The sequence below is a fragment of the Rhinoraja longicauda genome, chromosome 8 (genome assembly GCF_053455715.1).
Source record: "Rhinoraja longicauda isolate Sanriku21f chromosome 8, sRhiLon1.1, whole genome shotgun sequence".
Classification (NCBI taxonomy): Eukaryota; Metazoa; Chordata; class Chondrichthyes; order Rajiformes; family Arhynchobatidae; genus Rhinoraja; species Rhinoraja longicauda.
This window is the reverse complement of record NC_135960.1, coordinates 8,397,198-8,413,393: the sequence shown is the minus strand read 5'-3', so window position 1 is coordinate 8,413,393 and position 16,196 is coordinate 8,397,198. Positions and strand designations below refer to the sequence as shown.

At 46.0% G+C, this 16,196-nt stretch overlaps 1 protein-coding gene across 1 annotated transcript in view; it reads left to right on the top strand.

Moving 5' to 3' along the window:
* Positions 1 to 16,196, top strand: part of LOC144595736 (contactin-associated protein-like 5) — a 970,382-nt gene that overhangs the window by 394,506 nt on the left and 559,680 nt on the right. The window contains 1 exon segment of the mRNA XM_078403311.1: positions 8,742 to 8,889. Coding sequence (XP_078259437.1) covers positions 8,742 to 8,889 — 148 coding nt within the window.

Here is a 16,196-nt window from a genome sequence, read left to right as displayed (position 1 = left end):
TGTGTGCTCTAAACTCTGAAATTCTCTCCATATTATTGTTCCCTCTCTATCGTTCCTCTTTTAGATTCTCCTTGAAACTAGGCTCCTGGATATTTCAGCCTGTAGTCGATTTTGACTTTTTGTTTGATGATGCTCGTTTGAAATGCTGAGATGGTTTTTGCCATATCAAAGGCAGTACATAATTGGTTGTGGTTGTCAGTCTTTTAGTTGTACATAAACATGCAAGGATCTCTTGAAAGTGGCGGGACGTGTAAGAGAATGAATGGCAAAGTACATGAGATGTTGAGTTTCAGAAGCAGAAGTTTGGTTTACAGATACAGCACGGAAACAGGCCCTACAACCCACCGGCTCCACGCCGACCAGCGACCCCCGCGCACTGACACTATCCTACACATACTGGCGAACAATTTACAGCTATACCAAGCCAATTAACCTACAAACTTGTACGTCTTTGGAGTGTGGGAGGGAACCAGGGAAAACCCACGCAGGTCATGGGGAGAAGGTACAGGCAAGCAGCCGTAGTCAGGATCAAACCCAGGTCTCTGGCGCTCAAAGGCAGCCACTCTACAGCTGCGCCACCGCGCAAAATCAGCACAAAATCACGGAGATCATTTTGAACCTTCAATAAAAAATCGTAAAAGCCTAGCTTGGCCACAACTGTAGCACAGCGGCCATTTTAGACCACCATTTTTTGGCCGTTTTTGGGGTTGGCAAAAAACGCAGCGGTTGAGTTGCTGCATTTACAGTGCCAGAGATCCGGCGTCGAACCTGACTACGGGTGCAATCTGTACAGACAAAACCTAAAAGGCAGATTTGTGAAAAAGATTTGCTGGAATGGTATTCTATCAATGAGTGTTGTTGTTGTTCAGTAACAAGGTTAGACTTAAAGTTGAGGTGGCAAGGAAGAATGGAGGAACTTTGTTGGAAGTGAATAAGATGTACTTGTCCAGAGTGAGGAGCTTGATTATTTGAAGGATAGAGAAGGCAAATAGGGCCTTCTCTAGGGATCCACACTGAGTCTTGATCACCCATTTGCACTTGATTAGTTTTGTTTAATGTCATGTGTACCAAAGTACAGTGAAAGCCTTTTTTATGTTTGCGTGCTATCCAGTCAGACTACCGTACCTGCCCGAACCATCACTTTCTGGCACTGCATTCCAGGCACCCACCAAACACTCTGTAGAAAGAAAATTGTCCCATTGAAATACAGAAGCATAGAAAATCGGTGCAAGAGTAGGCCATTCGGCCCTTCGAGCCGGCATCGCCAATCAATATGATCGTGGCTGATCATTCAAAATCAGTACCCCGTTCCGGCTTTATCCCTATATCCCTTGATTCCGTCAGCCCTAAGAGCTAAATCTAACTCTCTCTTGAAAACATCCAGTGAATTTGGCCTCCACTGCCTTCTGTGGCAGAGAATTCCACAGATTTGCAACTCTCTGGGTGAAAATGTTTTTCCTCATTCTCAGTCCTAAATGGCCTATCCCTTATTCTTAAACTGTGGCCCCTTGTTCTGGACTCCCCCAACATTGGGAACATGTTTCCTGCCTCTAACGTGTCCAACCCCTTAATAATCTTATATGTTTCGATAAGATTTCCTCTCATCCTTCTAAATTCCAGTGTACACAAGCCTAGTCGCTCCAGTCTTTCAACATATGTTTGCGTGCTATCCAGTCAGACTACCGTACCTGCCCGAACCATCACTTTCTGGCACTGCATTCCAGGTACCCACCAAACACTCTGTAAAAAGAAAATTGTCCCATTGAAATACAGAAACATAGAAAATCGGTGCAAGAGGAGGCCATTCGGCCCTTTGAGCCGGCACCGTCAATCAATATGATCGTGGCTGATCATTCAAAATCAGTACCCCGTTCCTGCTTTTTTTCCCCCATATCCCTTGATTACGTCAGCCCTAAGAGCTAAATCTAACTCTCTCTTGAAAACATCCAGTGAATTTGGCGTCCACTGCCTTCTGTGGCAGAGAATTCCACAGATTCGCAACTCTGGGTGAAAATGATTTTTCCTCATCTCAGTCCTAAATGGCCTACCCCTTATTCTTAAACTGTGACCCCTGGTTCTGGACTCCCCCAACATGGGGGAATATGTTGAGCTTATTATGAGCCATAGAGCTTATAAAAGCTATACCCTCCGGTCTTTGACATTTCCACCCTGGGGATAAAGTTCTGACTATCTACTCTGTCCAAGCCTCTTATCATTTTACATGTGTAGGAAGGAACTGCAGATGCTGGTTTAAACTAAAGATAGGCACAAAAAGCTGGAGTAACTCGGCAGGACAGGCAGCATCTCTGGACAGAAGGAAAGGGTTATGTTTCAGGTCGAGACCGTCTGAAGAAGGGTCTCGACCCAAAACGTCACCCATTCCTTCTCTCCAGAGATGCTGCCTGTCCCGCTGAGTTACTCCAGTTTTTTTCTGTCTATCTTACAAAATTCTTACAAACTTACAAAATTCTTAAGGGGTTGGACAGGCTAGATGCAGGAAGATTGTTCCCGATGTTGGGGAAGTCCAGAACAAGGGGTCACAGTTTAAGGATAAGGGGGAAGTCTTTTAGGACCGAGATGAGAAAACATTTCTTCACACAGAGAGTGGTGAGTTTATGGAATTCTCTGCCATAGAAGGTAGTTGAGGCCAGTTCATTGGCTATATTTAAGAGGGAGTTAGATGTCGCCCTTGTGGCTAAAGGGACCAGGGGGTATGGAGAGAAGGCAGGTACAGGTTACTGAGTTGGATGATCAGCCATGATCATATTGAATGGCGGTGCAGGCTCGAAGGGCCAAATGGCCTACTCCATGTTTTCTATGTTACTCCAGCTTTTTGTGTCTGACTTCTATCATTTTGCATACTTCCATCAGGTCTCTCCTCTGCCTCTGACAAAGGTTGACAAGCATAAAAATGAATTCCTAATTGCACGGCCTGTGTCAAACGTACTTAACCCAATTAGTGCATAAGTGTTGAACCGAACTTGGAACTCCCCTGATTTACCTGACTTTGTTCCTCCTGGCGTGGGTCATTTAATCACCGAGCTCTCAGGGGAATTCATCAAACGTAATCTCCAGATCAGACTCGCACTTAACAAACAAACACACGGACGTCCTGACAGGCTGTCCACTCATAATTGGCCGACTGCTCTTTGTTGCGTGCCACCTGTGTGATATGCAATCAGTCAGGGAATCAAGGGGCGCGCTTGGGAACTGGCTTCCAGATAGAAATAATTGAAACCTACCTAATTGACTTGGAATCGAGCTGGGAACTTTCTCAGATAAGGCCTGGTTTCATACTTCTGCCATTTTCGACTTTTCGTTCCGTTTAGTTGCACATTTACCAAGTCGATTAACTTACACACCTGCACGTCTTTGGAGTGCGGGAGAGAAACCGAAGATCTCGGAGAAAACCCACGCAGGCCACGGGGAGAACGTGCAGACAAGCAACCACAGTCGGGATCGAACCCGGGTCTCCGGCGCTGCATTCGCTGTAAGGCAGCAACTCTACCGCTGCGCCACCGTTTCACCCTAAAAGGCGGCTTGGCTCACTTTGGACACTTACCGGCATTATTCAAAGTGGTGTTGGGATTTTTCTGTGATAAATATCAGATCAAATCTATTGAGAATTGAGTAAATTCCAAAATCCTACAGCTTCTCACTAAACAGTATAATCCAGTAATTGGTGCAGTCAGTACCTGCATTATTAATGTTCAATGTTTGGCTGACTTTTTTTGTTGTAAGGGCTTGTCCGTATTTGATTTCCTTGTGCATAATAAATGTTGTATCATTTATTATAAAAAACCATAACACAATATTTTTTCTTCCAGTTGCATCCTCCTCACTATCATTCCTTTACTATTGAAAGCCAATGTTCTTGGATTTGCAATTGCAATAATTATTTACAGAGCACGATAGTAATGCTTTATGTATTATTTCACCGCGTTTGATGGATTTAATAACAGACGAAGGCAAACGGAAGAAAAAAAACCTTTAGTTATCCCTTTCTAAAAAGAAGGTCACGATGCATTTGTCAAAAGCCAAGTCTCAGCGAGGAGGCCCACGATAGTTTAGTTTAGAGATACAGCGCGGAAACAGGCCCTTTGGCCCACCGAGTCCACACCGACCAGCGATCCCCGCACACTAACTCCATCCTACACACATACAAGGGACAATTAACGATTTTAGCCTATAAACCTGTACGTCTTGGGAGTGTGAGAGGAAACCGGGGTTCCCGGGGAAAACCCAGGCAGGTCACGGGGAGAACGTACAAACTCCGTACAGACAGCTCCCGTAGTCAGGATCGAACCCGGGTCTCTGGCGCTGTAAAGCAGCAACTCTACCGCTGCGCCACCGTGTCGCCCAGCTGTGTGTGCTCTAAACTCTTGAAATTCACTCCATATTATTTTTCCCCCTCTCCCATTCCTCTTTTAGATGCTCGTTGATACTAGGCTGTTAGTTATTTCATCCCAAAAGCTTAGCGTGTCATCGATATTAACTTGAATGGATTGGGAAGAGAAATAATGTTCTGACACAAAATATGAGTAGAAATGTGACCTCTCTTGTATGGATCCAAAGCAGAATGCAACAACTTAGGCACACTGAACTCTACTTCTGTGAGCTAGTTCCATTGAAATCAATAACATTGAATTTCAGCAGTGAAATTCTATGCTTTTGTAATATGTTGTGTGTTTACCACACACAACAGATGTCTGTCCCTCGCCCGTACACAAGATTGAAGGATACAAGCAGCTCAATAATTTCGAGATCACGAGCTTTAAGGATAGAAGACGGTCATGTTGCAGTTGTATAAGACGTTGGTGAGACCGCATTTAGAATATCGTGCACAGTTCTGGGCACATGTTATAGGAAAGATATTGTCAAGCTTGAAAGGGTTCAGGAAGGATTTACGAGGATGTTGCCAGGACTAGAGTGTGTGAGCTCTAGGAAGAGGTTGAGTAGGCTGGGTCTCTATTCCATGGAGCGCAGGAGGATAAGGGGTGATCTTATAGAGGTGTATAAGATCATGAGAGGAATAGATCGGGTAGATGCACAGAGCCTTTTGCCCTAAGTAGGGGAATCGAGGACCAGAGGACATAGGTTCAAGGTGAAGGGGAAAAGATTTAATATGAATCCGAGGGGTAACTTTTTCTCACAAAGGGTGGTAGGTGTATAGAACAAGCTGCCAGAGGAGGTAGTTGAGGTTGGGACTATCCCATCGTTTAAGAAACAGTTAGACAGGTACATGGATAGGACAGGTTTGGAAGGATTTGGACCAAGTTCAGGCAAGTGGGACTCGTGTAGCTGGTACACTGTTGGCCGGTGTGGGCGAGTTTGGCCGAAGGGCCTTTTTTCACACTGTATCACTCTATGACTCCATGTCTCTATGATAAGAAATAGAGGCACAAAAAGACTGTATGGACCCTGATTTTTCTCTTTTTCCCTGCCATCCATTTATATCATGGCTGATCTGGCAACTATTTACTGTCCCTGACGTTCCCAGATTCCTTGGCTCCATTTGGGAATTGCATGATGAGAATTGGTTTCTGTAGAGCAGTTTAGCTTTGGGACACAGTGTGGAAACAGGCCCTTCGGCCCACCGAATCCCCGCCGCCCAGCGATCCCCGAGCTTGCACAATGCTACACAAACTAGGGACAATTTACAAATATGCCGAGCCAATTAACCTAGACGTCTTTGGTTTCTGTGGGGCAAAGGGGTCCAGAGTAAGTGGGATGCCATTTTAAAGCATAGGAGAATATATATACATCTGAGGAGCACGGATAGGATAGTTTTAAAGTGGGGGGAGAGGGATTAATGAAAAAATACATTGCAGATGGAGAGAGATGAATGAAATTAAAATAACAACATTGCAGAGGAGGAAACCAGACCAGGGTGAGAGGAGGGAGGGTGAGAAAGGGGAGTAGGGGGAGAGGGGAAAAGGCAGGGGGGAGAGAAAGAGGAGGAGAGAGCGGGGGGGGGGGGGAGAAAGGGTGAGAGAGAAAGGGGGGAGAGAGAAAAGGGGTGTGGAGAGAAGGGGGCGGAGGAGAGAAAGGGGAGGGAGAGAGAAATGGGGGTGAGAAAGGGGGGGAGGAGAGAAAGGGGAGAGGAGAGAACGGGGTGAGGATAGAAAGGGGGGAGGAGAGAAATGGGGGTGAAGAGAGAAACGGGAAGAGAGAAATTGGAGCGAGGAAAGTAAGGGGGATGAGAGAAGGGGCAGGGGAGAAAGGGGTGGGGGGAGAACTTCTCATTGAATAACTGACTGCTTTGTATTTTATCCTTCCCAGAAATCACTTTCATCTCTGTAACCAAAATGCTTTTTTGGCCTTTCTTGTTTTCTGGTTCACAAGAGTACATTGTAATTCTGATCAAGATTTTACGTGATTCAATAACACGTCTTTGAAGTGTATTTAGAAGTGTTTTTGCTTTTCCTTTTGTCCAAACACAACCGTTAATGATATTGTAAGCCTGTTTATATTTTTTAAGAACTCAAACTGTGTAATATTGAGACATGTGTCGGAAAGAACTGCAGACGCCGGTTTAAATCGAAGGTAGACACAAAATGCTGGAGTAACACAGCGGGACAGGCAGCATCTCTGGAGAGTAGGAATGGGTGACGTTTCAGGTCGAGGCCCTTCTTCAGACTGATGTCAGGGGACTGGGCAGGACAGAGATAGAATGTAGTCGGAGGCAGTTAGACTGGTGGGAGAACTGGGAAGGGGAGGGGATGGAGAGAGAGGGAAAGCAAGGGCTATTTGAAGTGAGATAACTCAATGTTCATACCGCTGGGGTGTAAGCTACCCAAGCGAAATATGAGGTGCTGTTCTTCCAATTTGCGCTGGGCCTCACTCTGACAACGGAGGAGGCCCAGGACAGAAACGTCAGATTGGGAATTGGAGGGGGAGTTGATATTGCTATATTATGCTTTGGAGTTTAGTTTATTGACACATGTACTGAGGTACAGCTAACAGCTTTTGTTTCCTGCTAACATGAGAAAACATGATTACAATCGAGCTATCTGAAGGTTTATTAAAGAGTTTCATATAAAGAATTCCTCTCTCTCTTACAGTCTGCGCATGGGTTTAAAATGTTATTCTTTGCCTTGTAATATGGTGGGCAAGTAGACCAGGAGAATCTTCATATCAAAATTGAGAGTTAAATGGCAAGGATGTATTTTAGTTTAGTTTAGTTTAGAGATACAGCACGGAAACAGGCTCTTTGGTCCACCGGGTTCGTGCCGACCAGCAATCCCCGCACTTGAACGCTATCCTACACACACGAGGGGCAATTTGCACATACACCAAGCCAATTAACCTACAAACCTGTAGCTCCTAGACTGTGGAACAGCATCCCTCTCCCCATCAGAACTGCCCCCTCCATCGACTCCTTTAAGTCCAGGCTCAAAACCTATTTCCACTCCCTAGCGTTTGAGGCCCTCTGAGGGGGCGCTGTGAACTGTTTATGTATACGCTGTTATGTTTGTGTGCCATTGTATGTTCGTTCTTAGTACCTGAACTGATGTACAGCACTTTGGTCGACGTGGGTTGTTTTTAAATGTGCTGTACAAATAAAATTGACTTGACTTGACTTGACTCTTTGGAGTGTGGGAGGAAACCAAAGATCTCGGAGAAAATCCACGCGGTCACGGGGAGAACGTACAAACTCCGTACAGACAGCGCCCGTAGTCGGGATCAAACCCGGGTCTCAGGTGCCGTTAAGCACTGTAAGGCAGCAACTCTACCGCTGCATTGGCTTGCTGCCCTGGTCCTTGTATTACGAAGAGAAAATAAACTCGAAGGTTAAAAAGCCTATTGAAAGCAGAGCTTTCGGCAAGGTAGATCAAAAATACATATGTGTATTTTATCAGGCTTCACGTGTAGGCATTAACATTCACTCAAGGAAATTCCCATTTACTCATGGGTGTAAGGAAGAAGCAATGAATAAATGATTGAAATTAATTTAGGATGAGGGGGATCTCGTTGAAACCTCCCAAATAGTGAAAGCCCTCGATGGAGTGGATGTGGAGAGGATGTTCTCACTAACGGGAGAGTGTGGGACAAGAGGTCACAGCCTCAGAATTAAAGGACGTTCCTTTAGGAAGGAGAAGGGGAGGAATTTCTTTAGTCAGAGGGTGGTGAATCTGTGGAATGCGTTGAGGCAGAAGTGCTGTGGCCAAGTCGATGGTTATTTTCAAGGCAGAGATGGGCAGATTCCTGATTAGTGCGGGTGTCGGGGGTTATGGGGAGAAGGCAGGAGAATGTGGTTGGGAGGGGGAGATCGACCAGCCATGACTGAATGGCGGAGTGGACTTGATGGGCCGAATGGCCTCCGTCTGCTCCGATCACTTGTGAACCTATTAAGGGCGGCACGGTGGCGCAGCGGTAGAGTTGCTGCCTTACAGCGAATGCAGCGCCGGAGACTCAAGTTCGATCCCGACTACGGGCGCCGTCTGTACAGAGTTTGTACGTTCTCCCCGTGACCTGCGTGGGTTTTCTCCGAGATCTTCGGTTTCCTCCCACACTCCAAAGACGTACAGGTATGTAGGTTAATTGGCTGGGTAAAATGTAAATGTTTTTAAAAAATTGTCTCTAGTGTATGTAGGTTAGTGTGCGGGGATCGCTGGGCGGCGCAGACTAGGTGGGCCGAAGGGCCTGTTTCCGCGTTGTATCTCTAAAAAAAAAACTTTTAAAAACGTAAAAACCCAAAAACTTATGAACTCATGAACTTATCTCTGTCATCTCCGCAGGCTTTCCCAGGGAACTCCAATGCTGACAGCGTTGTGCATTACAAACTGCAGTATTCCGTCCGAGCCAGGTATCTTCGCTTCGCGCCTCTCGAGTGGAATCCTAATGGTAGAATAGGACTGAGGGTAGAGGTTTACGGCTGCTCCTACAGTAAGTACATGCCATCAAACGAAACGAGTGTTTTCACTGCAGTGATGACGTCCGCTGAGTTTAGGATGTCTATCGCACATTGGTTATGCTTTGCTCTTAGTTTAGCTTAGAGATACCGGGCGGAAACAGTCCCCCTGGTCCGCCGTGTCCGCCCCCCGACCAGCGATCCCTCTGAGGAAAAAGCGGAGATCCTGGAGAAAACCCACGCCATCACAGAGAGAACGTACAAACGCCATACACCAGCAGTGTCCTGCATGCTTGGGACAGTTTACAACTCCACCAAACCAATTAAGCTACAAACCCGGGAGGAAACCGGAGCATCCGGAGAAAACCCGCGCGATCACGGGGAGAGCGTACAAACTCCTGACGGACAGCACCCGTGAACTGGATTGATCCCGGGACTCTGGCGCTGTGAGGCAACAACTCTACCGCTGCGCCACCGTGCCGCCCCTGGCTCGGAGTTGGTGACAGAGCCAAACCCTCACCAACCCTTTCACTTCGCGCATCCCTTGGGAATGATCAGCACGGTGGCGCAGCGGTAGAGTTGCTGCCTTCCAGCATCAGAGACCCGGGTTTGATTCTGACCACGGGAGCTCTCTGTACGGTGTTTGTACGTTCCCCCTATGACTGCGTGGGGTTTCTCCAGGATCTCTAGCTGACTCTCATATTCCAAAGACGTACAGGTTTGTACGTTCATTAGCTTGGTATGGTTGTAATTTGTCCCCAGTGGGTGTCGGATAGTGTTAGTGTGTAGGGATCGCTGGTTGGCATGGACTTGGTTGGCTGAAGGGCCTGTTTCCGTGCTGTATCTCTAAATTAAGCGAAACTAAAAAAACGACACGAAAGGATGACTCGAGAGGAAAATTGCTCACGAAATGCTATCATTGTTGTATTAATGGACATATGACTATGGAATACCCAAGTAAACCTGCTTGCATCGGCCAGTCATCTTCCTGGGTTGCGAGTAGAATGTTGGCCAGATTTGCAGCAGAAGTCCCTATTCTTCTTCTGACGGGGATCCTCAAAGTTACCTTTGCCAATCAAAATGGATGAAAACAAAAATCTGCCCTTGGATTTACACACTTGGAAATGTTATTGAAAGATCAGTCTGGTTAAAAACAAAATCTTACTTCTCAGGATTGTTTCTCGACTGAAGTCTATCTGTTCTGTTATTGGGACAGAGTGTAGTAATTTCATTCTTACTGGACTGAAAGTGTTACATTAACATTATTAAAGAACCTTGTTGGATGTATGGAACAAGGTACTCGAGGAGGGAGCAGAGGCAGGGATTATCCCAACGTTTAAGAAACAGTCAAGAGGGATGATCTTATAGAGGTGTATAAAATCATGAGAGGAATTGATCGGGTAGATGCACAGAGTATCTTGCCCAGAGTAGGGGAATCGAGGACCAGAGGACATAGGTTTCTGAAGGGGAAATTATTTAATAGGGATCTGAGGGGGTAACATTTTCACACAAAGGGTAGTGGATGTATGGAACAAGCTGCCAGAGGAGGTAGTTGAGGCTGGGACTATACCAACATTCAAGAAATATTTAGACCGGTACATCGATAGGATAGGTTTGCAGGGATATGGACCAAACGTAGGTAGGTGGGACTGGTCTAGCTGGGGCATGTTGGGCGGTGAGAGCTAGTTGGGCCTGTTTCTAGGCTGTATCAATCTATGACTCTATGACATTTTATGCTGATTGGTCAGTATTGTGATGTATTTGGTTTTGGGAATGAGTGGAGGCCAAATGGAAATGTTTATCAAATGAAGCAGGTAAAATATTTAAACATTGTCTTGAATGATGGTCACAAATTTAAGCATGCCTCCATTGTTCGCATTATAGACAATAGACAATAGGTGCAGGAGGAGGCCATTCGGCCCTTCGAGCCAACACCGCCATTCAATATGATCATGGCTGATCATTCTCAATCAGTACCCCGTTCCTGCCTTCTCCCCATTTCCCCTGACTCCGCTATCCTTAAGAGCTCTATCCAGCTCTCTCTTGAAAGCATTCAGAGAATTGGCCTCCACTGCCTTCTGAGGCAGAAAATCCCACAGATTTACAACTCTCTGACTGAAAAAGTTTTTCCTCACCTCTGTTCTAAATGGCCTACCCCTTATTCTTAAACTGTGGCCCCTGATTCTGGACTCTCCCCCAACATTGGGAACATGTTTCCTGCCTCTAACGTGTCCAACCCCTTCATAATCTTATGTTTCAATAAGATCCCCTCTCATCCTTCTAAATTCCAGTGTATACAAGCCTAGTCGCTCCAGTCTTTCAACATACGACAGTCCCGCCATTCCAGGAATTAACCTAGTGAACCTACGCTGCACGCCCTCAATAGCAAGAAAATCCTTCCTCAAATTTGGAGACCAAAACTGTCAAATTTGGAGACCAAAACTTCCAGCTGAACATATCTTTTAGAGTTTAGAGATGCCGTGCAGAAACAATCTGTTCGGCCCACCGAGTCTGTGCCGACCATCAATCACCCCGTACACTAACCTACACACACTTGAGACAATTTTACAACTTATCAAAGCCAATTAACCTACAAACCTGTACGTCTTGGAGTGTGGGAGGAAACCGGAGCACCCGGAGAAACCCCACGCGGTCACAGGGAGAACGTACAAACTCCGTACAGACAGCACCCGTAGCCAGGATCGAACACGGGTCTCTGGCACTGAAAGGCAGCAACTGAACTGTGGCGCGACATAACTGAAATTTTAACAATTCTGAAAGAAGAGATTTGATTTCATTTATATTTCTATCCTATGCCTTCATTATTATCAGTCGAGCAGGATTCATAAAATCAATATGAATTCAAATACTAATCATGTACTATGCACATAAGGTGCATCATTGTTGGGAAAAAATACAATTAAACGCTTCTTACTTTTGTATGTCAGCCTCCTTGTGACAATTGACAACATATAAGATTATTAAGGGGTTGGACACGTTAGAGGCAGGAAACATGTTCCCAATGTTGGGGGAGTCCAGAACAAGGGGCCACAGTTTAAGAATAAGGGGTAGGCCATTTAGAACGGAGATGAGGAAAAACTTTTTCAGTCAGAGAGTTGTAAATCTGTGGAATTCTCTGCCTCAGAAGGCAGTGGAGGCCAATTCCCTGAATGCATTCAAGAGAGAGCTAGATAGAGCTCTTAAGGATAGTGGAGTCAGGGGGTATGTGGAGAAGGCAGGAACGGGGTACTGATTGAGAATGATCAGCCATGATCACATTGAATGGTGGTGCTGGCTCAAAGGGCCAAATGGCCTACTCCTGCACCTATTGTCTATTGTCTATAATAGTCTACTTCACCTTTGTGGTTACTTTTACATAAACATCAGCAGTCAGATGGATGAAAATGCTGTATTCATTTGATGGCTCTGTTCCCACATTTCTTGCAAAGGAAATATTGCAAATTATCTTTCTCTGGATCTGAAGTAGTTGAATAAAGAACTCCATCTTTCACATATCTTTCCAATTTTTATTCCGCCTGTGTCTCTTTGTAACCTTCCCCCTTCAGCCAATACCTCTGAAGTTCGATGTACAATCCATTGGTGAAAAGTTAAGTTCCTCGGAAAAGATTTTTGGAGATCACAACTCACCGATCAGAAGTCGTTCCCTTTATCTTTGTTTCCAAGACATGCCACAAAACTACTGACAATTCTGAAAACGTTGGTTGAGGGTAAGGGTCGGGGAGTCATGCTGCAGCTTCACAAAGCATTGGTGAATATTGGCCACGTTAGGAAGATTGTGTGCAGTCCTGGTCATCCGATCACATGGAAGATGTGAAGGCTTTAGAGAGGCTGTACGAGAGCTTTAATGGGATGCTCTAGAGGCTGGAGAGCGACTGTGTGGGTTTTCTCCAGGTGGCCCTGTTTGCTCCCACATTCCAAAAACGTTCAGGTTTGTAGGTTAATTGGCTTCTGTCAATTGCCCCCACAGTATTGGGGGCGGACATAGAAAATTGGTGCAGGAGGAGGCCATTTGGCCCTTCGAGCCTGCACCGCCATTGATTGTGATCATGGCTGACCATCCGCAATCAGCAACCCGTGCCTGCCTTCTCCCCATATCCCTTGATTCCGCAGTTACTGAAATACAGTTTAGTTAATTTATTGTCACGTGTACACAGGTGCAGTGACAAACTGATTTTGTGAGCTATCCAGTCAGTGGAAGGACAATTGCATGATTACAATCGAGCCATTTCCCTTATCGTGTATCTAAACACTGAAAATGGCTCGATTGTAATCATGTATTGTCTTTCCGCTGACTGGATAGCACGCAACAAAAGGCTTTTCACTGTACCTCGGTACACGTGACAATAAACAAAACTAACCGTGCTCCTCGCCCACCGCGTCCATTGTCGTCATGGTCACCGGTCAGGATTGAATTCTGGTTACTGTGGCCGTGAGACAGCAGTTCCGCGAGCAGTGTGCGGCACGATGGCGCAGCGGTAGAGCTGCTGCCTTACAGCGCCGGAGATCCGGGTTTGATCCTGACCCCGGGTGCTTATCTGTACAGAGTTTGTACATTCTCCCCGTTACCTTCGTGGGTTTTCCCCGGCTTCCTGCCGCACTCCAAAGACGTACTGGTTTGTAGGTTAATTGGCTTGGTCTAATTGTAAATTGTCCCTAGTATGTGTGGAATAGCGTTAGCGTGTGGGAATCGCTGGACGACGCGGGCGCGGTGGGCTGAAGGACTGTTTCGGCGCTGTATCTCTAAACTAAACTAAAAGTGCCACTGTTCCACCCTGCAGAGACTGAATCCTTAAATGTATTCATCTGAGATTAATAAATTCTTCGGCATTTAGAGAAATCAAGGATTATGGGGACAAGAGAAGAAAGTGAGGTTAAAACCAAAATTCAGATTATCCTTGATAGTATTGAATGGTGGAACAAGCTCAAGGGGCTGCATGACTTATTCCCACTGTTATTTCATATCATCTTATTGTATAATTGCAATTTTCCTCATGCATAATTTAAAAAAGTAAATCAATACCTGGACTAAAATGATTTTAATGATTTTTGTTTACTATTTTATATGCATCCAGAGTTCTAATGATTATCATATTTGACAGTTCAATGGAAATACTAGCATTTAAAATAACAACAAAACTGATTACTGTTGATATTGAGTGCTTTCCTCAGTTCCTTTGGTTCGGCAGTCCCTCAGAGTCATAGAGTCACAAAGCCCTACAGCACAACTTGCCCACATCGGCCTACATGTCCCAGCTCCACTCGTCCCACCTGCCCGTGTTTGGTGCACATCTCTCCAAACATGTCTAACTGTTTCCTAAACGTTGGGATAGTCTCTGTCTCGACGACCTCCTCCAACCAGAGCCATCTTTACAACATTATGGGCCCCGGGCAAAGCAGTGTACTGGGGCCCCTACGACAACTACTCACCCCCACTCTCTCCTCCTCCCACCCTCCCCGTCGCCCCCACCGTTACTCTCCCCCACCCCCCTTTCCCTACCAGCCCCCCCCCCCTGTCGTGCCGGTGAAAAGCACTTACCGAAAAGCACTTAGCGATGGACTTAGGGTGCTACATTGTTGCGAAAAGCACTTACAGATCGCTGTGATAAGCACTTAGGGATGGAAAAGCAAAGCACTTAGGGAGCTAATTGTTGCGAAACAGATCGCTGTGAGAAGCACTTAGGGATGGAAAATGTTGCGAAAAAAACACTTAGGGACTGAAAATGTTGCGAATAAAGCACTTATTGAACCTACATTTTTAAAGTAGTATTTATTTATTGCAAGTCACTTAACATACACAGATCAGCATGGGGCCCCTCTGCTCGTGGGGCCCCGGGCAAGTGCCCATCAGGCCCATGCGTTAAGACGGCCCTGCCTCCAACAGCTTGTTCCTTACATCCACCATTCTTTATGTGAAAAAGTTAGTGGAGTCAAGGGGTATGGGGAGAGGGCAGGAACGGGGTACTGATTGTGGATGATCAGCCATGATCACACTGAATGGCGGTGCTGGCTTGAAGGGCCGAATGGCCTATTCCTGCACCCCTATTGTCTATTGTCTATTGTCTATAAAATCATGAGACAAATAGATCAGGTGCACATAGTCTTTTGCCCAGAATAGGGGAGTCAAGAACGAGGGGACATAGGTTTAAGGTGAGAGTGGAATCACTTGGATCTGAGGGGCAACTTTTTCACGGTGGATAAATGGTACGAGCTGCTGGAAGAGATATTTGAGGCAGAAACTGTACATTTAAAATATATTTAGACAGGTACGTGGATAGGAAAGGTTTACAGGCCAAATGCAGGTAAATGTGTAGATGGCACACCTTGGTTGGTGTGGGAAAGCTGGGCTGAAGGGCCTGTTTCCATGCTAGATGATTCTATGATTCAATGATGTGGAGCTATGATTAGAATCTCAGTGCTTTTCAATTTAGTTTATTGTCACGTGTACCAAAGTACAGTGAAGTACAGTGGCACGGTGGCGCAGCGGTAGAGTTGCTGCCTTACAGCGAATGCAGCGCCGGAGACTCAGGTTCGATCCTGACTACAGACGCCGTCTGTACAGAGTTTGTACGTTCTCCCCGTGACCTGCGTGGGTTTTCTCCGAAATCTTTGATTTCCTCCCACGCTCCAAAGACGTGCAGATATGTAGGTTAATTGGCTGGGCAAAATGTAAAAATCGTCCGTAGTGGGTGTAGGATAGTGTTAATGTGCGGGGATCGCTGGGCGGCGCAGACCCGGTGGGCTGAAGGGCCTGTTTCTGCGCTGTATCTCTAAAAAAAAAGCTTTTGTTGCCTGCTAAACAGCCAACAGAAAGGCAATACATGATTACAATCGAGCTAGCCACAGTATACAGATACATGATAAGGGAACAACATTTAGTGCAAAATAAAGCCAGTTAAATCCGGTCAAAGGTAGTCCGAGGGTCCCCAGTGAGGTAGATAGTTGTTCAGAACTGCTCACTGGTTGCGGTGGGATGGTTCAGTTGGGAGGAAACCGGCCCTGAATCTGGAGGTGTGCATTTTCACACTTCTATAATTTTTGCCTAAGGGGAGAAGATTATTAAGGGATTGGACACGTTAGAGGCAGGAAACATGTTCCCAATGTTGGGGGAGTCCAGAACCAGGGGCCACAGTTTAAGAATAAGGGGTAGGCCATTTAGAACGGAGATGTGGAAAAACTTTTTCAGTCAGAGAGTGGTAAATCTGTGGAACTCTCTGCCTCAGAAGGCAGTGGAGGCCAATTCTCTCAATGCTCTCAAGAGAGAGCAAGATAGAGCTCTTAAAGATAGCGGAGTCAGGGGGTATGGGGAGAAGGCAGGAACGGG